The sequence below is a fragment of the Prinia subflava genome, chromosome 21 (genome assembly GCF_021018805.1).
Source record: "Prinia subflava isolate CZ2003 ecotype Zambia chromosome 21, Cam_Psub_1.2, whole genome shotgun sequence".
Classification (NCBI taxonomy): Eukaryota; Metazoa; Chordata; class Aves; order Passeriformes; family Cisticolidae; genus Prinia; species Prinia subflava.
The window spans coordinates 167,576-191,403 of NC_086267.1; the positions used below are offsets into that span (position 1 = coordinate 167,576).

Below are 23,828 nucleotides of genomic sequence, written 5' to 3' on the forward strand. Positions count from 1 at the left end.
TCGGAAGTGACGTGACTCGCCTCACCGGAAGTATCACCCCGGCAACCGGGGACGCGTCAAGGGTTGAGGGCCGGCCATGGCGAGGGCCCCGCATTGCGAACTGTGCGGAGCCCGACCGGCCAGGCTTCGCTGCCCCGACTGCCGCCTCACCTACTACTGGTGAGAGACCCCGGGGTGAGGCCCAGGGGGCAGAATGAGGCGTGGGGCACAGGGACAGGGCAGCAGGCGGGGATTAGCTCCAGGGTGAGGCTCGAGGCACAGGCAGGAAGCTTGGGATAAGGCTTAGTATTTGGGATGAGGCCCAGGAAGGAAGAGGCAGGAACAGACGTGGGACAGGATGAGAGGCAGGGCTTGTCCCACAAAAAGGCCCAGGCCACGACGCCTGGGATGAGGCACAGGGTATGGGAAGAAGGCCCAGGGTGAGGCCCAGGAAGCAGGAACCAGCCACAGGGTGAGGCTTAGGACACATGGAGAAAGCCCAGGATGAAACGTAGGAGGCAGGAACGGGCCCAGAATAAGGACAGAGACACAGGGACAAAGCCTGGGGTGTGGTCTGGGACACAGGCAAGAGGCAAGAATTATCCCTGGGATGAGGCTCAGTACACAGGGACAAGCCTCACAAAGCCCAGGACACGGGGATGAGATCTGGGACAAAGCTCAGCAGGCAGGGATGGGCTCAGGAGGCAGGGACCAGACCCAAGATGGAGCATGGGAGCCTGGACAGGGCCCAGGCTGCAGCTTAGCCAGCAGGACAGCGGGATCTGGAACAGGCACAGTCACCTGGAATGCTCCTGCTGTCTTCCAGCAGCTCCTGCATCAGGCAGAGAGCAGAGCCAGGAGATCTGGAGTGTCACACAAACATCCCTCACACACCCTCAAAGCAGTCACTGAGTTCCAGAACATTCCCTGTTCCCACAATGACCTGGGGTGGGTTGGTTTGTGGTTTTTGTTTTACCAGTGTTGGAATCCAGGGATTTGTTCAAACTTAGCTGTATCAGGAGTTCAGGGGGTGATTTAAATGAGGATTTTAACACAGAGAACTGTGGGGATGTGGCAGTTCTGTGAAATGGAAACATTTGGAAATATCATATATTGAGCACCATGTAGGGAGCCCAGGGGCTCTGGGTAATTGTTGTGGAGAAAGTCCTGAAACACAGCAGGGAATAATCTTCCTTTACATAATATCCCAGCAAAAACCAGTGTCCTTCTCCCCTTCTTTTGCCAGTGATGTCTCCCACCAGAAAACCGACTGGATCAGCATCCACAGCCGTATCTGCCAGCTGCTCATCCCAGTCCTTGGGCCCCAGCCCTGTTTCCATTCTGAAGAAGACAGAAAACATGGCAAGGAGGAGCTGCTGAGGAGGCAGGTGGGTGCAGGAGGAACAAGCACAACTCCAAAGTGCTTCCAGGGAAGGAATTCCACCTCCTCTCCCTGTCCTGGCTGTACATGGTGGAACATACCGGGGCAGACTGGGCTCACCTGGAATTTTCAGCCACACAGGAGTCTTCAAAACAGCCTGAGCTGTCACTGCCCAATTCCTTTAAAACTGAAAGGAATTTCTTGCCTAAAACGAAGCAAAGCTTTTGCCTACACAGGATTCACCTCTTTAGAATTCCTCCCTCTGGGTGCTCCCAAGGAAGATGGCACTTCCTTGGTTGATTTGAGACTTGGTTACAGAGATTTGGGGCTTGTTTTTTTTAAACAAAACTGCAGTGTGCGTTTCCCAGGGTGCACACGGCAGCATCAGGGAGCGACACGTCCCCCCGGGGAGACTTTTCCTCCCCACTCTGGACTTCGGTGGTCTCGGCAGTTGCTTTTGGGGCGCAGAGATGTATCAGAGGCGAGTCGGGTCTCGGGGTAAACTAAGGAGATTTATTACAGGTATAACTGAAGCATAACCACTGAAAACTGGACCCCAAAGACAGGGAGCACATGTCCCACCATGGGTTTTATAAACAGGGCAATACAAAGCAAGCAACCAATGAGAATGCACTCAGGGAGGAGTCTAGGGCAGGGAATACAGAACTAAATCCAATGGGAATAGCAGAAGCAGAGTAATGATATAAAGCAGCAAATGATATATCGAGCAAGGGAAGATTGGCAAGGAAAATTCTAGAAATAGAGGCAGGGATACAGAGGACTGACACTTAACGGTATGTATAATTTAAATCATAATGCACAAATGAAATAGAAAGCTAGCTTGAAAACTTAAAGCAGAAAATCCACACCTCAACACAAAACCTCAAAAATAAGGGGAATGGGAGCATCCTCTTTGTCATTCTTGAGCCTCCAGCCTTTTTCTCGATGTCCTGAACATCCTCAGGCAGCAGCAATCCTGGATTTCCCACCTTACCAGGGGGTTGGTCCATCACCCTGCTTAGTCTGGGATCCAGCTTCTTCCAGGCCATTTGATGGGAGGGTATCCCCTTTTCCACAGCATAGGGGCAAAGAAACCAAGTCCTCTCCCTTTGTTTTCCTGGCCAACTTGGTACACCCTTTCCTACTAAGTGCAGCCTTTTATCTCCATCAGGCCTCAGGTATGTGCAGATACACAGCTCCTTTCCAGCCCCAGTGGTTTGCAACTCCTTCTTTTTCTGTTTATGGAGTGGCAGGAGCTGCTATTTTACGTTGTTGCTAAAATAACCCACCCAGATGCATCTGCTCCTGAAAATCCTTCCCATGGAAATAAATTTTCCCTATATAATAATTCCCAGACATAGAATAATGGGACAGAACACAGTGAGCTTGGAACAATCCAATGGTGCCACTGAAGAGAACATCCCTAAATTGTGAATTATTTGAAAATTATACTCCTAAATTACAGGAATTATTATTTTTAAGGTGTTTCTGGCCCAAGTGTGGAGCTTTGGGGACCAGCTCATTGCTGTCACCTTTCTTGGGAGCTTCCAGAAAGATGAAGTCCAAAGGCAAAAGTCCTGCTAGGTGAGAGCTCGTGACAGGTTTTAGACAGCAGATTCCTTTTGGTTTTAGAGGAATTGGGCAATGATATCACAGGCTGGTTTGGAAACACCTGTCTGGCTGAAAATCCCAGGTGAGACTGTTGAGCAAAGTCCACAGAAGGTGTGTCAGGCCAGTGTGTGTCCCAAAGGGAAAATGCAAGACTTCCTTAGTTCCAGGTTCTGTTAAGTTGTTCTTTATAAAACCTGTAAGGAGGGTTAAAATGGGTGTCATGGGGGTGTGGCAGGATTTTGCATCCAGAAGTGCTTGAAGCTGTTCCAAGAAACTCCCATGCTATTGAACACTGATGTTGACACTGATTACATCACTGACTTTATTGCAGCTAAAATTATCCCCATACATTCCAACAGGCCACGTGGCTGCCAGCTGAGGGAAGTGCTCCTTCATTAGCTGGAAGTTAATCTGCTGGTTTAATTAGGTGAAGGAAAAGGCACCAGGAAGATGGGACTGGTGGAGAGAAAGTCACTCTTGATTGGGCTTTGCACTGGCTGAGCAAACAGCAGCCTGGAGCTGGAGCCTGGGCTGGGAATGGCTCCATGGCCAAGGCAGGGAGAGAAGACTCCAGGGATTTTTTGGAGTGGAGATTTTTATAAGCTCCTTAACATCATCTGCTCTTTGACTTTTGTCTCCAGCTTATTTAAATAAAATAGATTTTGAGAACGGTTTGTGCTGGGACACTTTGCTTTCCTTCTCTCCAAAGAAAGGAGGGAGACAGTGGAAATCCCTCAGTTACCTGCTGGCTTTCCTAGGAAGAGGGAAAGTTCCTTTGTGTCCAGCAGGATTTGGAGCAGGCAGGTTGAGCCTGGGCTGGCTCAGAGGTGTTGGGAGAGGGAGAAATTATTTAGTGCTTTGTCTCACTGCATCACATTCCTATTCCAGATCAAACCAAAGTGCTTAAAATGTTCTTGCCTGTGAAGGTGGGGAGGCCCTGGCACAGGTTGCCCAGAGAGGCTGTAGCTGCCCCATCCCTGGAAGTCTCCAAGGCCAGGTTGGATGGGGCTTGGAGCAGCCTGGGATAGTGGAAGGTGTTCCTGCCCATGGCAGGGGGTGGAATTAGTTGAGCCTTAGGGTTCCTTCAACCCAAGTCGTTTGGGGATTCTATGCAGAAAAGGCCTTTAGAGTTGAGGGAAAAGCTCTGCAGTCTCATGGCAACCAGAGAAAAAACCTTCTGCCCAAAGCCTGCCTTGGGTTTGCTGTTTTTTGAACATTTCTGCTGTATTTCACCCACTCCTGCCCCGTGTTTGTTTAGAAAACAGCTCCAGCCCCAGTCAGGACACAGGGAAACCTGGACACATCCAAATGCCCTGTGGCTCAAGGAGCAGGGAGCTGGGAGCCAGGAGGTTTTATGAGTTTCATTCCTTGTCTGTGCTCCAAAGCTTTATTGATAGAAATCTGCTTCTGTCAACATAGCCTGCAGACAGCACCTCCAAACTGACAGAGCTCCAAGTTTCTGTTTGGAGAAGAGCCTCACCTGCCTGCATGATGTCAGCTCCCCACAGATCCTGGGCATGGAAAAAGATCCAGCCCAGCCAGCCCCAGCACTGCTCCAGCTGCAGGTTCACCTCCAGCTCACTGGAGCCTTCCCTCTTCCTGAAATCCTCATTTCTTCAGACAGTCCATCGATTTTGGTGCCTGAGAGTGAATAATGGTTGTGGCCCTGGGTCCTGTGTTCCCAACCCCCTGCTCCTACCTGGAGCAGAGCTGGGGTCCTCAGCTCCCTCAAACCCCAAAAACTGTGTGGGGGCATCTTCAGAGAAACCTCAAATTGCAACACCTGGAAAGAGCCCAAAGTGACAGGGCCAGGGACGAGGGGGAAACCAGGGCAGGGCCAAAGGGAAGCATTCCCCTAGGGTTCTTCAGGGGCAAAGGGAACCATCCTCTGAGGCTTGGAACTGTGGTTGGAAATATTCACTGCTCCAGGGCTCCTCTTGCCTCCTGCCTTCCTTCTCCTCCTGGAAGCTGTGCCAGAGTCCAGCCCCCAGATTTGTCCTTGCTGCAGGTGTTTCAGGCCATGGGAAGCAGCAATTATAGCATTGACAAGGAGTAAAAAAAGAATGATCCTGATCTCCAGCACCTCCCAGATGCCAATCTGGGCAATGCCCACGCACCAGAGCCTGCACTGGTTGCACCAGACTGGCACGAAAAGAAGAAACAGCCTGAGAAATACCAGCTTTTCCTGCTGCTGCCCCAAGCATGTACTGCTTTTCTCCTGGGCACCACCTGCTCCCCAGACACACCTTGTGTTTCACAGAATCCCAAACTGGTTTGGGGTGGAAGAGACCTTGAAGTCCATCTCATTCCACCCTTGCCATTCCACCCTTCCACTATCCCAGCCCATCCATTGCTTCAAGCCCCATCCAACTTGGCCTTGGACACTTCCAGGGATGCCACAGCTTCTCTGGAAAGCATGCCATTCCCCTCTCCATTCCCCTCTGGTAGCTCAGGAATGGGCACTGTGTTTTCTGGCTCTTGGCTCTCCTCAACTGGAGAAAGGGCTGTTGCTCTGGGCTGTGTTCTTTAGTGATCTCATTTATCCAGAAAGATGTCTCTTTACCTCAGCCAGGATCTCCAGGAAACACTCACAGGCTGTCCTGGAGCTCTCTGTCCTGGAGTTGCTCCTTCACCCATGGCACAACTCTGCCTCACTCCAAACAGTTCAAGCTCAGCAAAATGCCAAAGCCTGGCCTCGGTAGCTCTGAGATTGGTGTCTCTGCCCAGCTCAGCCCCAGCTGGAGGCAGAGGGTGATAAAGGGGTGAACTGGTGTTGTCTCAGTATCCCACTGAGGAAACCAGGGTAGCACTGCTGCACTCTCCAGCAGCACCACTGATTCCCAGGCAGCTTTCCTGCTGCACTGCTGCTAGGAAAAGTTGATGGAGAAGTGTTAGTAGCTGGCTGGATGGGGCTCTGAGCAACCTGGTCTAGTGGAACATGTCCCTTCCCATGGCAGAGGGTGGAAAAGATGAGCTTTAATGCCCCTCCCAACCCAAACCTTTCTGGGATTCTCTCATTCTACAAGGATCCTGGCACTTTTTCCTTAACATCCTGGTTAGGGCACAGTATGCACAGCTCCTGGCAGGGAGCAGGCATTGAGATGGAGATCTGTTTGTGGAACTGGGCATAACATTAGCTGCTGCTAATGGTGGAGAGGCCAAATAGTGTGGACTGGTAGGAACAGCAAAAGGCAGGGAGCAGCTATGCATGGATAAGTACAGGATAAGTTCTGGATTCTGACAAACCCAAACACTGCAGAACCTGCATCCACCAGTCCCAGCTGGGGATGGATGTGCTGAGTGTAATACATTCTGATTTTGACCAGTTTTCAGACTCTGCACGTAAAATCCCAGCCCAGGACCAGCCAGGAGAGGGTAGGATGAAGCTGCCGTTCCCTCTGAGGAGCTCTCTTTTCACTCTCTGGCCATGTCTCCAGCAGTTGGAGCTGTGCCATGTGTGCTAGCACCATGGGGCTTGGCTGGCTCTGAGTCATGCCAGAGCCCCTGGCTCTAATCTCCTTTCTGGTCTTGTGATGATCATTTTCTGTGCTTCACAGCTTTTATTGCTGCAGCCTTATGAGACCTTGTCAGGAGGCGTAAAGGATTCTTCGTCCGGGAAGACACCACATGACCTACAAAGATGTCCAAAGCTGTTCCTGCTAGAAACAGGAATGGAGCCAGACTCTAATACGCTCTAATATGACATCTTTAATGTCTGTCTATTAATTACGGCCACAAACTACATTACAATTGCTGCTTTATAATTTGAAAATCTGATTTGAAAAAGAGCCTGTGCATGTGTAACCACCTGGTCTAGTGAAAGGTGATGTGGCAGGGGATGTGACGAGATGGGCTTTAAGGTTCCTCTAACCCAAACCATTGTGGAGTTCTGTGATTTCCTTTCTCCCTGTCTTTTCTCACTCTGCCCTTTCTCTGTTTCCCTGCAGGAATCCCTCATTGCTCTGGCGCTGAGCACAGCCCAGGGATTTGTGTGGGCAGGGAAGCCCCTGGAAGCAATTCCTGCAGCCCTGCAGGCGCTGTGCTTCAGCTCCCAGCTGTTCGGCTCTGGCTCCGTGCAGCTCGTGCCCATTTATCTGCTCCTGGCTGAGGCCTCCACGGGTGAGCATTGTCAACATGGGAATGTTGGCAAGGGCAAGGCCTCCCGGGTCAGGTTTCTGATTTCCTTTTGGCATTTATCTGGAAAGGAGAAGCTCTGGGCCCTGCTCTTCCTCAAGGGCACTGCAGAGCCCTCACACACACACACACCCCTCCCATACCCCTTTTCTGTGGCTCTGGGAAAAAGGATCTCTCAGCACTCAGGAGATCAATGAAACCAAATTCAATGTTTTCTCCCTCTCCACCAATTCCCACAGGAGAAGCTGTATAGAAGTCTATTCTCCACCTCTGTGGCCTCAGATGACTCTCCAAAGCATTGAGTTACCAAGGGTGGTTGGTTGTGCTCTTATCTCAGGGAACCAGCAAGCATTTCAGAGGCCATTGCACCTGAAGAACTGCCCAGTTCATTCACAAACCTTGCTCTGCCTGAGCAGAGGTTTTTTTCACTGTGTGCTTTGGAAAACATGGCAAATAAGGGCATGGGAGCTGCTCTCCCTGCAAGAGAGATCCCTGTAAATCACTGCTATTCCAGGAGCACACACAATGCTCTGCTGGCACAACGGAGCTGGCTCAGGGGTTGTTGTAAATGGTGTGGTGAGAGCAGGGAGAAAAAATGCTGTGAGTAATTCCAGTGTGATAAGGTGGGAGTCATCATGCTTGCCTGGAGCGAACCTGCTTAGGCCACGTGTTCCAGAAGGATTGTGTGCAATGTATCCTCTGCCATGGAGCCAGGCTGGGAGAGCTGGGGAGATTCAGCTGGGGAAGGCTGCAGGGAGACCTGAGAGCCCCTTTCAGTGCCTAAAGGGACTCCAAGAGAGCTGGAGGGGATGTGGGTCAAGGGCCTGGAGTGCCAGGAGGAGGGGGAATGGCTTCCCACTGTTAGAGGGCAGGATCAGATGGGGATATTGGGAAGGAATTCCTGGCTGTGGGGGTGGTGAAGCTCTGGCACAGGTTGCTCAGAGAAGCTGTGGCTGCCCCTGGATCCCTGGCAGTGTCCAAGACCAGGTTGGACAGGACTTGGAGCAAATGGGGATAGAGGAAGGTGTCCCTGCCCATGGCAGGGGGTGGAACTAGATGAGCTTGAAGGTCCCTTCCAATCCAAATCAGTCTGGAATTCTGTGGTTTCTGGCTCCTTTTGGAGCTCTCTACACATTCACCTGTCTGTAAATGAGACTTTAGACACCTGGGCAACTCAGAAGAACTTGGGAAAGAAGTGGGGAACCCCCAAACTGCATCTCCATATCAAGCTACCCAAAAGGGACAGCCAGCAGTGTTCTCTGACTTTACAGACTAAAAAATGCTCCTTATCTTCCTTATTTCGCTGATTATCCCTATATGTCATTCCAGGCACTGGCCATCTCCGACAGGCAGCCAAGTATCTCTCCCAAGCCCAGTGGATCGTCCTCCAAACCCCAGACTGCAGTGCTGCTCTTCAGTCTAAGTTACACCGTGGGCTGGGGCTTTTCTTTATTGCTGAAGGAAACCTGGACCAGGCTTTGTATCACCTGGCCAATGATGTAAGTCCCTTGGAATACAGGAACAAGGAATACTTCCATTTTAATTCCTTCTCTCCTCCCAGATCGATATGGAACTGCCAACAGGCAGATTTGGGATCCTGAAAGGGTTCACATCACAGACACCTGAAATGGATAGATCTGAGACACCTGTGGTTCCAAGTGTGAGCTAAAGATGTGTTTTGCCAGTTATCCCTATTCCTATGAAGTAACAAAGAATCATGGAATCACCACAGTTGGAAAAGCCCTCCATGATCATCCAGTCCAGCCATTCCCCCAGCACTGCCAGGTCCACCCCTAACCCATGTCTCCGAGTGCTACATCCCACTCCAAGGATGGTGATTCCACCACTGCCCAGCGGAGCCTGTTCCAATACTTGAATGCCCTTCCCATGAAGAATTTTTCTCAGTATCCTACCTTGAACCTCCCCTGGCACAACTTGAGTCTGTTTGCCTCTTGTCCTGTCCCTTGTTCCCTGGGAGCAGAGCCCAACCCCCCACTGGCTGCCCCCTCCTGTCAGGAGTTGTGCAGAGCCAGAAGGTCCCCCCTGAGCCTCCTTCTCTCCAGGCTGAGCCTTCCTTATGTTCCTCACATTCTTTGTCTTTATGGCTTCTCCCTATAAATTTCTCCATCAGCTTCATTACAGTGCTGAGATGCCCAGACATTCCTTCCCCAAACTGATAGAGTTGCCTTTTATTCCACAGATAATTTACATTTTTACAATTTGGCTGTTATTTCCCTCAATTCTTTCTGAGCTCTGTCACCCATTATTTAATTAATGCTTTATTTCCCTATTTCAGTATCTGGTTAAATGACATTTTCTCCAATTCCAGCCCTTTAGCCGTGTAAACAGTTTGTTACATTGAAAGTGGTCATTGCCAGCTCTGTTCCTGAGGATGCTTTGCCTGTCATTTGATCCTCCAAAGCCAGATGAACTTCTCCACATCCTATTTCTGGCCCATGTAGACTAAATTTATCCAGTGCCAAGTGATGTATATCCACTTCTGTGGAATTTGATAGTGGCTTTGTGTGGGTGTAAATGATGACATAAAGGGAGAAGAGTTAGAGCCTTTTTATTATAACACACAACCCTGTCTCTGCTTAGTCTAGAAGCCCTTTGGGCATTTGAGAATCCCACAAAAGAATCTCCCAAAAGGCTTTGGAGATTCCCAAAATTATTATTTTTTTTAATATTTCCTAAATGTGGTGCTCTTTCAGGCACCAGGTAAGGAGTTTTTAACTCTTAGCAACTTCAGGACCTGCCTGGACCTTGGCTGCATGTCTGGGATCTGCTGAAAGTCACATGCCAGCTCAGAATAGCTGGAATGCTCCACTGCTTTCCCACTGCTCCTCCAGGGCTCCGGGGGAAGAACAGGCTTGTCTGAGGGCTGGGATAGCAAGCAGGATGGGCTTTGGGAGAGGTGGGATGGATGGGTGGCACAGGGAGAGGGGGAGAGGTGGGAAACCTACCCTGGACTTTAGAGAATGAACCAAGCAGATGCTTCTGCCTGGGCCAGGGGGGATTTAGGGTGTTGCATTCCCATGGGTCAACCCCAAAATACAGCTTTTTAGTATGTTCCTGTGGATAAACTCTGTGAACTAGGTGAACATAGGATCCCTGTGGAAAAATTCCAAAATACAATTCTTTAGTACCTCATTGCCATGGATAATCCCAAAATATAGTTTTTATTCCTTATTCCTTTACATAGCCCCCAAAATACAGGTTAATACCTCGTTCCTAGGGATAACCCCCAAAATACAGCTTATTAGTGCCTCATTCCTATGGATAATCCCCAAATAGAGTTTTTAGTACATAATTTCTTTACATGACCCCCAAAAAACAGCTTTAAAGTACTACATTTTCCAATCACTACCAGGCATAATTTACACATAAAACCCCCCAGTATTTGCAATATTATTAATTCATAATGAAAAACTTCCCAGATTTGACATGAACATGAACCTTCTGGAGTTTATTTTTTGTTTAATATTGATTTCAGGTTTACCTGGCTACTGCTGAATTTGGACTGAATTCTGTTGAGGTCTCTGGAGGGTACTTAAACATGGCCAACATCTTCTTCCACCAGAATAAAATGGATGCAGCAAACTCACTCTATACTGAGGTTCGTAGAACCAAAAATCATCCCCTGAGTTTTTCTCAGCTTTTTTTGGTGCTCTTTCCAAAGTTTTTTCCATTTCCTTTCAATGGGATGATGACCATATCAAGTGTCAGTGTTGCCTTTTAGGATCAATCCCAGAAACCCTTTTCATACATAAATAATTCTCTGAGTTAAAACCATAAGATATTAATCCTGTAATCAGTTCAAAATTCTTAATAAACTGTCTTCAGTTTGAGCAGCCAAACCTTGTTAAAAATGAGCTTTGCTACCAAATTTCGTATGCCAGGAGTTAGAGTCCCACCAGTACAGAGAGTCTCTGAGGAGTTCCTAAATCCAGGGAAGAGTGGGATACAAAAAAGCCACCTAAAATTGGCACTGGGAATCAGTGAAAAGCCACACTGGTAAAAGATTTTCAGAATGGATTGATCAAGCAAGGAAAGTAATTATCTAATTGATTTACTAGCTGAAAAAAATGAACTTTTATTTGTTTAAATCAATTTTTGTGGAAATAAGGTGCTGGGAGCTGCAAAATCCACCACCGTTCCTGTCCCAAACTTCAACTGAACTAGCTTTTGGTGAATATTTTGGTTAGATTTATTCAAGTTTGTTGAAAGTCCCTAATCAGCTGGAGAAGTGAGCTGAGAAGTGAGGGGCTGTATGGGAGAGGAGCGGTTGTGATCCCTCTGAGAACACCCAGCCCAGCTCAGTGATCTGCAGGCACGCGGAGGGTACTGGCCATGCAGGGCATTGTTTGGAGAATAACTGAATACCAGGGATTCACAGGAGTGAAATAATTCCCGTGCTTCCTGCCAGGTGAGCAGCCTCTGGCATGACTGGCTGCTGAGCTCCCTTCAAGGGCGTCGGCGAATGCTCCCGGCCCAGGCAGAAGCATCGCCGTTCTCCAAGGATGAGGAGGGCATTGAGGACGGGATGAGTAAGAGCTGCTATTGCTCCAAAACCTTTGGGAAGTGGGGGGGTTAAAGAGTCCCTGCACCCTACAGATTATGTTGGCAGTGTTGGGGTTGGCGTGATGTTTCCAGAGGCTCAATTTAATGGCAGTGCCAAGTGCTCTTGATGTCAGCGCTGGGCAGATTGCCACAGGCCACTTCAGGAATGAGGGTGTTCCAAGGAAACCCAGCTTTGTCCTTGCTGTTTGCATTCTCCGTTTCACAGCTCCCTTAGCACTGACTGGAGCAAAGCAAGATTTGATTTGTGGACTCATGGAATCATTTGGGTTAGAAAGGATCTTTTAAAGCATCAGGTCCAACTATTCTTCCAGCACTGTCCTGTTCACCACTAACCCACATCCCAAATGCCACATCTCTGTGTTTTCTGAACACTTTCAGGCATGGTGACTCCACCATCTCCCTAGCCTGTTCCAATGCTTTTCATGCCTTTCCATGCAAAAAATTCTTCCTAATATTCCAAGTAAACCTCCCCTGGTACAATTAGATACTTGAACATACTCATTTCTCTGCAGCTCCTTTGTCTCCCTTTAATAATGGATGTGACATTTCAGCTCACTTAGGCAGGGTTACAGCTCCCTCCTGGAGGAGCAGGACGTGGTGAAATAGCCTATGCAGATAATTGGATGTATTAATCAGGAGAATACTCTTGAGACAAAGGCTGGGGAGTCTCTCACTGGCACATAAAGGTGCAGAAAGCATCACTGTGCCCCTGGTACTACCTCAGGCTTCCCTGAAACCAGGCCAGACTCAGGTTCTTGGCTCCTTTCTACCATCTGTGCTATTAAGGACATTGTCAAGAAAGGGAGTAAAAATTTCTCTACCTGGAATGTTTAAGGTCAGGTTGGACAGGGCTTGGAACAACCTGGTCTAGTGGAAGGTGTCCCTGCTATGAGGGGGTTGGAATGAGATGGTCTTTAAGATCCCTTCCAACCCAAAGCAGTCTGGGATTCTGTGATTATAAGAGAAACATCTCTGTAAATCCCATTTCCTGGCACTACCTCCACCTGGAATTCCCAGAGTAGGAAGAACACTAAGGCAGGGCTACAGGAGACCATCTTTCATGTGACAGGAGTAGAAAAATAGTTCTTTTTCTGCAGCTGTTGTGACTCCACATCCTCTCAGAAGGCTGATCAACACAAACACTGACTGAATGAAATGAGTCCCCATTCATGGGCATGGAATTTGCATGAAGCTGGGATCATAGACACCCAGACTGGTTTGGGTGGGAAGGGCCTTGACTTTCACCTAATTTCACCCCTGCCATGGGCAGAGACACCTTCCACTATCCCAGGTTGCTCCAAGCCCTGTCCAGCCTGGCCTTGGACACTTCCAGAGATGGGGCAGCCACAGCTTCTCTGGGCACCCTGTGTTGGGGCCTCCCCAGTCTCAGACCATGTTGATGTTTGTAGTAGAAATGCCTTGCTGTCTAGAAGAGCCAGTTGGGTAGTTTTGAATCTATTCTCTTGCACAAATACATCCATCAGAATTATTTCTTTCTCCATACAGCCAAAGCCCAGCGTGAGGAAGGAACGCGGGTGCTGTGTGCAGTGCTGAAGGTCCGAGAACAGGGACCACTGCAGGATCCCAGGGAAACAGCCAGAGTCCTGCATGCCCTGGCCATGATCCACTACCTGGGCCTGGATTTAGCCAAGGTAGGTTGTGTCTGAAAGGGTTCAGGAGAACTGGCCGACTGCTATGGGGATTATCCTATTTCCTGGTCCTCTTGTTCCCCAGCACCTCTCCTGATGCCACAGGTGACCAAGGCCAAAGTGCCTCATAGCCCTCAAACCAAGGGCTTAGGTGGCATACTGGGGGGAAAGCCTTCCCTGTGAGGGTGGTGAGGCAGTGGCACAGGTTGCCCAGAGAAGCTGTGGCTGCCCCATCCCTGAAGTGTCTGAGTTGGACGGGACTTGGAGCAACCTGGTCTTGTAGAAGGTGTCCCTGCCATGGGACATGAGATCAGTTTCAAAGTCTCTTGCAAGCCAAACTATTCCATGATTCTGTGACCTGCACTCTGTCAAGGTTGACAATCTTGGTGGATGAGTTTTTGTCTCTGCTAGACCAGTGGATCCTGCAGTTATCCACATTTTCTAGGTTCATCCTTTATCTGGGCTATCCTGGCAGTGTAGCTGCCTTTAGACCTGAGCTCAGGGGTTACACAGAGCAAGACCTGGGGCTCACAGACCTATCCTTGAGCCAGACTCCTCTGAGTTCAAGGTTCAGTCTATTGGAGTCTGTAATTCCAGTTTGGAATCTGCGTTCCTGTATCTTTATGGCTTAAAAATTCACAGGTGACTGGTAACTTCTGTGCTTTACCAAGAACTGATTTTGAGGAAGTGCTGGGCAGAAACCATCTGGAAATCAGGCCCTTCTGTTTCAGATTAGAGCTCAAAACCCCGAATTTCTTCAGCCTGGGTTTTGAGGAGTGAAAATACAGATGGTGGAAAATACTAGCTGAAATATTAAAGGTCTCTTCATCATATTATAGAAAGCCACAACTTGTGAGTGTTTGGGAGACAAAAACAAATTTGAAGTTGGTTGAAAACGAAGAAGAACAAAGCTTTGTAATTGTGAGAGTGTCTAATCCCTGGAAGAGCTACCAAGGGAAATCATTTAGTTTCTTATTAAAGTAAAGGAAGGATTTAGTTCGGAGTCAGTACAACTGCTTTTTTCCCTGACATAGCTTTGGGATTTTTCAGAGGAGTTGTGTTAGACAAGAGGTGATGTCCAGCACAGGGGGCTGGGGTCAGTAATCTCCTGTCTGCACCACTGGATCCTAAATATGGGATCTGCTGGCAGCTTTAGGCTCTCCTGTAAAGCAGCTTGTACAGGTCACCTCGGAAAGGAAGTCTGGATCTGCTCCAAGCTGCTCCTGCACTGAGCCTCAGCAGGTATTTAACTACCTCATGAGAAAAGCTAGATGCCTGACAATTTCTGGGTATTTCTTCTGTCCCATTCCAGGCCCGGGAGGTGGGGATGAAAGCCTACGACTTGGCCAAGCAGCTGCCCCAGCAAGACTCTCTAGAAACCATTGGTCACCTGCTGGAGTTAATTAATGCCCAGTTTTCCCACACCACATAAAAACTGCCTCTGCCAGACTGAGATGTTTGTCCAGGTTCTCTCTTATCCAGGTTCCTGGATAAGCGTCACAAGGCCTTGGTCCTTCCTGCTACTGCCTCTTTCCAGCTGCATCCCTGGCTGTCACAAACTGTTTGGAAAATAAACATTTTGGTCTGAGTTAGCCTTCATGTGCTGCTCCACCTCTATAACTTTTCAGAGAGTAACAGCACCAGGGTGAGAAACCAAAGCACCACAAACACACTGAATAAATCATTTATTGGCCAGGTTGGGAATAAGCAAACAGCTTTCTCATAGCCTCGTGGTGCTTGTCAAGGAGCCAAGATGAGCTCGTGTGTGTTTCTTACTGGTTTCCTGGCTTTGCTTGCCAGTTTGGTGGAGGGGATCCCATGGAGGATAGGAGAGGGACACAAGGAAGGGCTGTGGTGGTGGACACCTCCTCCTGAGGAGCTGGTTGGGCTTGACAAGGCATTGCAGCTCCCTGCAGAGCCCCTCCATCTCCAAACCAATTTCCAGAGAATCCCAGCCTGGTTTGGAAAACCAGCCAGATTTAAAGCTCATCCCACTTCACCCCCTGCCATGGGCAGGGACACCTTCCACTATGGCAAGTGCTTAGAATTTTCTCTTTCTGTAGATCTTCTCATAGCTCTGGGCACTGGGAGACTCCTTTGTCCCACTTCTATGGGTAGAACTTATGGGAAGAACCTCCATCCAGGAGGGACCACAGGAGGCATGAGGAACTCTAAGCAGTCTTGAGGGAAAGAATGCAAAGGCTCCAACGGGGGATTCCAACCTAAAGGAGATGTAGTTTCCTGCTAGCAGAGAGCTGAGACATCCCCTTGGATCTGCCACCAACCTCGGGAGGAGATGCCACCCCAAGGCCCATTCCCAGCTGGTTCCTACCCTAGGGAACAGCAAGACCCCTCAGGACAGAGATGACCCTCTTGGGGAGGGACAGGGACACCAGAGCAGGGCCAGATGACGGAAGGCTCCAGAGGCCATGGGGAGTGTGGGAAGCACAGTGCAGCCACTGGATTTCATGATCCCTCACGGCTGGGAAAGGGGAGAAGGGATTCTCAGCTTGTGCTGGGCTGAGCCGTGAGCTCCGATTAAGGTTCATTTACTTCAGGAGGATTTATGAGTGTTTTTAATTGCCTCGCCAAGTTGGGCTGGAGTCAACTGTGCTTTGTAAACGCTTCGTCAAGCTGGGGCCCAAGCAATTAGGAGGGATTGCTGCTGCTGGGGGAGGGGAAACCACAGATTCAGCCATGTTCCATTCCAGGGGTTGGGATTAGGCTGCTCAGGGTGCACAGCACAGGCCTGGGAAGGGCTAGGAGACCTCCCAACACTCCCGAGGGAGATACTGGTGGTGTCTCCACCTCATGAGGTGTGGAATAACCACCTCCATGGTGTGGGAGATGCTGGAAGGGGCTGAAACAATCATCTCCATGGGGCGGAGGATGCTGGAAGGAGCTGGAATGATCACCTCCATGGGGTGGGGGATGTTGGGGGACTGCCTGCTGGCACAGTGCCCCAGGGCACAAGGATTTGGGTCACCAGGGATTTGGAGCTCGGTCATGTCTGTAATCCTTCCAATACTCCCAGGCTGAGCCTGCAGGGCCATGTGGCTGCTCTGGATGTTCAACATAACAAACCCAGCCTGGAAATGAAGGTTGTGTAGGGCTGAGCATCTCCTAGAGCCAGGAATGAAACAGCAGAGTTAGGAGAGGAGCCCTGGGCACAGAAAGAACATTCTGAAGAGTTCTTAAAGACACTACAAGAGTTATTTCCTACAACAGCCATGCCCAGTGTGTGCCCTGCAGGGCAAAGAGCTGCTTCAATAAGTAGAAAAAAGCCCGAAGTGACCAAGATCAGCATTTCTTTGCCTGAAACTGTTCAGGCTTGCAGTTCTTGGCACCTTCTCAGTGAAGGGGAGAAAACCAAATCGACAGAGCATCAGCAACCTTTTCTCTCCCTTCCCTTGCTCAGGTGCTCATGGCATGACCAAGGCTCCGTCCTGGGCAAGGGGAGCAGGTTTGGGATCCACAGGGCAGCACAGCTCCAGCCTGATCCTGCCCCCCACCCCGTGATCCCAGCCCAGGCTGCTCCAGGCAATTAAAATCTGGTCGTACACCCAGAGCAGGTATTTTGCAACCAGGTGAGTTGTTCTCGTGGAACAACTTTGGTGGAAAAGCTTTGCAAGAACACGCACTCCCAAACCCCCCACTCCTGGCAGGGTAGGGGAAGTCCGGCTCCAAGAAATAAATGCATAGGACATGGGGGCTGGGTGGCTGCTCACATTCTCCTTTATTGTTCACACCACACACCTTCCCCTTGGCACTTCACTGCAGCGATCTGCTTAAAAACACACACACACACACCCACAGCTTGGCGCAGCTGTGCCACAACCAGCTGAAAATGGGCATTTTTAAAGAGATTCATTTTACTCCCTCCCCCCTTTACTTTCTTTCACGAGTGGTCAAGTGTCATCACTCCCAAACCAAACAAACAAACTTTAAAAAAGATACTATTAAAAAAAAAAAAAAAAAAAAAAAAAAAAAAAAAAAAAAAGCGCCTGTGGCTTTGGGAATGTGCCAGGAGCTCCCACACCAGCTGCACTCAGGGAAATGGGGTTTTTTGTATGTGTTTTCAGTTTTGTTTGAAAAGGACAGTATTTCTCATCTGTATTTTTTTAATATACTACAGCCTGAAATTCAGTGCAATAGATACAACTACAGTGCAGAACTATACAAAAGTCATCCTAACCATGTACAAGCTTTTTTTTCTTAGTTGCTATAGAAACTATAACCTTTTTCTGTACCTTTTGTATGCATTATACAGTGTGAATATACTCCGAGAATATTTACAGTACTTGGCTTGTCAAATCAGAAATGCTATAACTTAAATGTCTACTATTAACAACCATTGAACAAAAATATATATAATATAAATATCTTCCAGTCTATACACAGAGCAGGAAACGGCTGTATCCATGCGGTGCTGGATTTTGGTGAGTCCCGGGATGGGGGTGGTGATGGAGGGGGATGTCGTGTGCGGCTGCCGCTGGCGCTTCACTGTCGGGCAAATATTGCCGAGATTAATCCCAAAATTCAAAAAGAACATATCCCCCCTCTCCCATTTTCCCCTCCCAGCTGGAATTCAGGTAAAAGGAGAGAAGCCTGCAACAATGGATTGACCTTTCCAACTGATCCATCCGGACGGCTCCGTCCTCCACGCTGCCCCAGGCGGGAGGTCCCCGTCCATGAACCCACCGCAGGGCTTGAAATCAAGGAGACTTGAAAAAATGACTCATTTGCGTGGTAGTTTTTTTTTTTTAAAAATATTAGATTTAGTCAATTTATGTGATTTTTTTCCTCTATGATTAGAAAGTTAAAAAATAAGTTTCCAGCTTTTTAAAAACTTCCTCTACGTGATTTTCCGTTAAATAACTATTGCATCGTTAATAAAAAACAGGGAATTGCCCTCCTGCTGGTGGGGGCTGTGTGGCTGGGTTTTAAAACACCTATTGGCTTTGAAATCTTGGACGTGAAACCAGCTAAAAAATAAAATAAAATAAAATTCGTTCCTAACAGAAAAAAAAATAATAATAAAATAGGTCAGTCTGTCCCCAGTGAACCACTGGGGGAAGCTGGAGAAGGGGCGTCGGAGCCGGAACCCCCCCACTCCCTCCTGCCTGGGGTCTGTACAAAGTGTTTTAAAAAGTCCCCCCAGATTCGGGGGGCAGTGGCGCCGGGGGTCCAGGTTACACCTGCGAGTCGGCGCCCAGGCTGTGGAACTCGTCTGGGGTCTTGTCGCTCTGGCCGCCCCCGCTCTGCCGGAAGCCTGAGGCAATCTCGTCAAAGGTCCGGCCTTTGGTCTCCGGCACCTTGAAGTAGGTGAAGATGAAGAAGAGCACGAGCAGCACCGTGAAGATGATGAAGACATAAGAGCCACAGAGTTGCTGGGATTGAAGGGAAAGGGGAGGTGAGCACATGGATGGAGGTCACAGAATCATGGAGTTGTTGAGGTTGGAAAAGCCCACCGACTCCAACCACCAACCCAGCACTGCCAGGTTGACCCCTAACTCAAGTGCCACATCCACATGTTTTTGAGCACTTTCAGGCATGGCGATTCCACCACCTCCCTGACTACCCTTTTCATGAAGAAATTTTCCCAATATCCAATCTAAACCTCTCCTGGCACAGCCTGGGGCTGTGTCCTCTCATCCTGTCCCTTGTTCCCTGGGAGCAGAGCCCGACCCCCCTGGCTGCATTCCCTCCTGTCAGGGAGTTATGCAGAGCCAGAAAGTCCCCCCTGAGCCTCCTTTTCTCCAGGCTGAGCCCCTTTCCCAGCTCCCTCAGCTGCTCCTGGTGCTCCAGACCCTTCCCCAGCTCCCTTCCCATCTCTGGACACAGTGATGGGCCATGCCTGAAGGACCAGTTGGTACCACCCTGCCCACACGTTGCTATGGCCATCCAAGACCCAGATCCTCCCTTCAAGCAACATCTCAGGTTCACAAGGAACACTGAGTTGAGTTCCTGGTCTGGCTCCAAGTCCTTCTTCCCAAGGGATCTAAGCAAACCAAACCACCTCAGCGCCCAGGTTGCAGGGCTCAAGGATGTGGCCCTAGAATTCAACATTGGGATCCAGCAGCAGGATTTGGCACTAAGATCTGACACCAGGAACTCCACACCAAAATCTGGCAATGAGATCCAGCACCAGGAACCAGCAACCAATACCAGGATTTGGCAGCAGGATCCAGCAATGGGATCCTGCACTGGAGTCTGGCACTGGGATCCAGCATCAGGATCTAGCTGGACACTGTTTCCATCCCTGATCCAGAACTGGGATCTGGATCCACCCTGAACCAACACAGTCTGAGAGGCTGGCATTGAGACTCCCCAGGATTGCTGGGATACCCTGGGACTCACATCCCCCACTCCCCCAGTATTCCAGCCGCAATTACCGCAATATACTGGAAGCCCATTCCCACGATGAAGTTGGAGGTCCAGTTGGAGAGCCCAGCCACAGCAAAAGCAGCAGGACGGGGGCCTTGGCTGAACAGCTCCGCTACGATGAACCACGGGATGGGGCCTGGGCCGATCTCAAAGAAGGCCACAAACCCAAAGATGGCCACAATGCTGAGGTAGGACATCCAGGGCATTTGGTCCTAGGCCAAGGGAGAGGGAGAAGGTTGGTGCCATGAAGGGGACACAGCACCTGGACACCTCAGCTGGTGCAGAGGAGCCAGGAGCTGGAGGGGGAGCTCAGGAGAGATGTGACAATGGGGACTGAGTGCTCAGCCATCACCTCAAGGAGGAATAAGTCCTTCCTCCTCTCCAAACATCCCTCCTCAACTTCCTCCTCCCAGCCTCCCTAGCACTCACCAGCAGCGTGAGGGCGATGGTCATGAGAATGGCACATCCAGCCATCCCCGCCAGCCCAATGAGGTGCAGGGTCCTGCGCCCGGCTCGCTCCACCACGAACAGCTGTGGGATGGACATGATCCGTCAGCACCTCGCCTGCCTGCAGGAAGGGCCCCTTCTCCCACCTTCCCTGGAGAGACCCCAGGGGGGCCAAAACTCACTGAGACCACTGTGAAGGCTGTGTTCACCACGCCAGAGCCAATGGTGGCGTAGACAGGCTGCTCCACCCCCGACTTCTCAAAGATGCTGGTGGAGTAGTAGAAGACCTACAAAGGGCAAGGGAGTTGCCACCAATCAGGTCCTGGAGCTCTGGGTGAACCAAGCGGACTCCTGGCATTCAGACCGCACCCGGACTCACCGCGTTGATCCCTGAGAGCTGCTGGGAGAGCTGCAGGACAATGGCGATGAGGATGGGCTGGCGGTACATGGGTGAGCGGAACAGCTCCATGATGGTGACCTTCTTCTCCCTCATCATCTGCCGGCTCTCCTCCTTCATCTCCTGCAGGTCACTGCTCACGTCCGTTGTGCCTCGCAGCTTCTTGAGGACTGAGAGGGAGAGGTGGCATCAGGAGATGTCAATAACCCTCTGGAGGGCCAGGATGGGCCCTGCGGAGGAGTCACTCACCACTCTTGGCTTTGTTCTCCTCGTTGCGGTTGATAAGCAGGAACCGGGGGCTCTCGGGGGCGAAGGGCAGGATGATGCACTGCAGCAGGGCAGGAACGAAGATGAAGCCCAGCAGCAGTGGCCAGAGAGAGTCATTTCCCATGATCAAGTCCAAACCAAACACCTGAGAAGGAGGAGAGAGATTGAGCCACCCATCCCAGATGGAAAAGTCCTGGTTGAACACAACTCTGCAACTCATGGTTTGCTCCAAGCAAGAACAGCCATTGGAGGGACCCCTGTGCTGTTTCCAAGTGGCCAACAGATGTTAATATCCTGATACCACCCATCCCAAACCTTCAGATTCCACAGCATCCCTGCTCCTCTGAGCTCCAGCTTCACCCTCCCACCCCAGTTCCACCTGAAAGGTTTTGCAGATCCAAAGCACCTCATCCTTGCAGGCCCTGATGAGTGTCAGGATCAAAAAAAGAGGGAACCCCTCCCAAACATTCTCCAGTGCTCACCTGTGCAATGAGGATGCCCAGGACAATGCCAAGCTGGTGGAAGGTCCCCAAGGCCCCCCGCAGGGCAGTAGGGGACACCTCGCCCACGTACATGGGCACAAAACCCGTGGTGAGGCCAGAGTAGAGGCCGATGATGAAGCGGCCGAGGATGAGCATCTCAAAGGAGAAAGCCATCTTGGAGAAGCCCATGAGGACAGCTGACACAAAGGCAAGGATGTTGGACATCAGCATGGAATTGCGTCTGGAGAGGGATGGAGGAGAGAGGTGAGGAACACCAGGAAAACCCAAACATCAGCTCTTGGCAGTCCTGGAATGCCAGGGTGGGGTAAGGCAGCACAACCTCCCCACTGAGGGATCCACCAGGGATCCAGCCCGCTCAGAGCTCACCTTCCAAAGCGATTGACAAAGAGCCCCACAGAGAAGGAGCCGATCATGCCCCCAACAGAGAAGATGGCAACGGAGAGGGACCAGAGTGTGGTTAGGGTGGCGGGGCTGATGGGCTCCTCGTATCGGTACAGCCACGTGCGGTTGTAGAAATCCTCAATCACCTGGAAAACAAGGAGAGAAACCAAACCACGTGTCAAACCCGCCCCCATTTCAGCCGTGCCACTGGAGGGGTGAGTCCCCGTGGCCACCGCAGCTCGCAAGACAATGCGTCACCATCACCGGGGCGGCCGAGGCTCGGCTCCAGCCCGAGGGAGGAACCTGCTGGGATGCACGGGGGAAATGCAGCCAGACGGGTTCTGGGCTTACCCTGCCCAGAGAGGAAGAGACGGCGCTGCCAAAACTCGCTGGGCAGGCACAGGGAGGTCACACTGCTCCTCAGGGCAGGGCAGGAGCCAGAGATGCACCAGCCCCACGGAGGAAGGGGAGGAACACATGGCAGTTCCCATCCCCTTGGATACCCCTGGAGTTGGATTTCTAGGTATTTTCCCACAAGAATTCTATAACACACAATCTCTGCCATGGTTCTGCAGGACCGTGATGCCAACACCCAACACAGGCCTTGGTCTGAAACACCAAGAACAGCCTGGTTTGGGAATTTTAGGTGGGTTTACATGAATTTTATATCTTTTTATACACAAAACATATATACTTCTATACAAAATATGTACAATTATAAGCATTTTATATACTTATGATGCATTTTTAAAGCCAGCCCATCACTGATAGCTTCACCAAGTTCCTGTCCCTGCCAATAACTGGGAAATGGCCTAAATGACCCTCTAAAGGTTCCTTCCAACCCAAATCCTACATAATACCACGATTTAAGGGTCACCCATCCCCAAACCACCACAGCAGAGAGCTCTATAACACCTCACAAAGCCCAGTTGGAAGGAGCAGAAATTCCAGAGATTCCCTGCTCTGCTGGGCCTCTGGTGGCTCCAAGATTTCACTGCTCTGAGAGGTTTCACTCCCAATTTACTATTGACACAACTGTGCTTCACTTTCCACTTTTCCCATCAATCCAAGCCCAAACAGGAGCCCTGGCAGAGACAGCACAAGAAATACACACTGGGCTGGGTACAAGTCCCAATAGTATAATTATTTTTCCAAGTTGTTTTTCCAAGTTGTTCCTCTTCCAAAGCATGTAAACCATTAGAATTTCCATATTTAAGTGATTTTGTTCCCTCCTCCCAGAGGTTTGGATGCTTTTTGCCAGTATTCCCAAAATAAATAACTGATTGGATGATTGGACAAGTCTGGGCTGGCTCAGGCTCTCAGTAGGCCCAGGGGGTATCTGAAAATAAAACACCCTCCTGCCCCTTCCTCCTGAAATAAGGGATCTTTTGAAGAACCCATTTTTTTGGGGGGAGAAGAGGTAAAAAATGAGTTTAAAGAGAGAAAGGTGAAGAAAAAGAATTGGTTTTGCCTGCTATTCCGCTGAATATTGTGATGCATCCCCACCCTGCAGTTCCATGAATCCCAATACCAGTGCATCCCTGTGCCCTGATGCATCTCAATGCATCCCCAACCCAACTTGTTGTTGTTCTCTGTTGATCCTCATCCCCACACTTCACTCCGGTTTATCCTAGTACATCCCCATCCTGTGCCTCGATGCATCCTGACGCATTCCTGTCCCAGTCCCGCACCTCTATGCATCCCTATCCTGCATCCCAATTCTGTGCCCCAGTTTATCCCAATGCACCCCCATTCCAAACCCAACACGTTCCAGTCCTGCACAGTAATGTGTCCCTATCCCAATACCATGCTTTATGTGTCCCCACCCTTAAAGCTGGGATGACCCCCTGTGTCCAGCACATCCTGCTGCCTAGGACAACCTCCCCTCCCCTCGTGCTCCCACATGGGGCATCCAAAATCTTTCCCCTCAATACTGCTGACTTGTCCTGCACCATGTGACTCCTCCTGGCCTGAGCCCAAGGGATTCATCCTATAAATCATTCAGGAAAACTGTGGCAACACCCATCATGAGGGTCTGGCTTTGCTGGAGGCTGTGGGCACCAGAGCTCAGTCTCACAGCAAGCTCACAGCTGATCCCTGACTGTGTC

General features: G+C 50.1%; 2 protein-coding genes across 6 annotated transcripts in view; one reads left to right on the forward strand and one right to left on the reverse strand.

Annotated features, from left to right (window-relative positions):
- Positions 1–18,140, forward strand: ZMYND12 (zinc finger MYND-type containing 12). 2 transcript variants are annotated; one of them, XM_063417177.1, is made up of 8 exons: positions 1–159; positions 1,226–1,367; positions 6,919–7,090; positions 8,435–8,604; positions 10,602–10,724; positions 11,535–11,655; positions 13,196–13,341; positions 16,757–18,140. In XM_063417177.1, the coding sequence occupies exons 1-8, from the start codon at positions 77–79 to the stop codon at positions 16,769–16,771; spliced, it is 972 nt and encodes a 323-aa protein (XP_063273247.1). In that variant the 5' UTR covers positions 1–76; the 3' UTR covers positions 16,772–18,140. The 2 variants fall into 2 exon arrangements, with proteins under 2 accessions (XP_063273247.1, XP_063273246.1); XM_063417176.1 differs by lacking the exon at positions 16,757–18,140 and adding an exon at positions 14,651–14,937.
- The window catches only part of SLC2A1 (solute carrier family 2 member 1), a 12,902-nt gene continuing 6,124 nt past the window's right edge, over positions 17,051–23,828 (reverse strand). For 2 of the 4 annotated variants that reach the window (XM_063417173.1, XM_063417172.1), the window contains exons 3-10: positions 21,706–21,866; positions 21,319–21,559; positions 20,819–20,981; positions 20,552–20,739; positions 20,355–20,459; positions 20,155–20,256; positions 19,734–19,937; positions 17,051–18,728 (exon numbers count right to left, since the gene is read on the reverse strand). In XM_063417173.1, the coding sequence (XP_063273243.1) occupies positions 18,531–18,728; positions 19,734–19,937; positions 20,155–20,256; positions 20,355–20,459; positions 20,552–20,739; positions 20,819–20,981; positions 21,319–21,559; positions 21,706–21,866 (1,362 nt within the window). In that variant the 3' untranslated portion in view covers positions 17,051–18,530. The remainder of the gene's footprint in view (positions 18,729–19,733; positions 19,938–20,154; positions 20,257–20,354; positions 20,460–20,551; positions 20,740–20,818; positions 20,982–21,318; positions 21,560–21,705; positions 21,867–23,828) is intronic. The other 2 variants (XM_063417171.1, XM_063417175.1) reach the window with 2 other exon arrangements.

What these genes read in the sequence shown, in the direction of transcription:
- ZMYND12 (XM_063417176.1), top strand. Translation starts at nt 77, where the DNA reads ATGGCGAGGGCCCCGCATTGCGAACTGTGCGGAGCCCGACCGGCCAGG. An exon ending in TGTATCACCTGGCCAATGAT is followed by an intron (nt 8,605 to 10,601) that starts GTAAGTCCCTTG and finishes TATTGATTTCAG; the next exon opens with GTTTACCTGGCTACTGCTGA. An exon ending in TGGGCCTGGATTTAGCCAAG is followed by an intron (nt 13,342 to 14,650) that starts GTAGGTTGTGTC and finishes GTCCCATTCCAG; the next exon opens with GCCCGGGAGGTGGGGATGAA.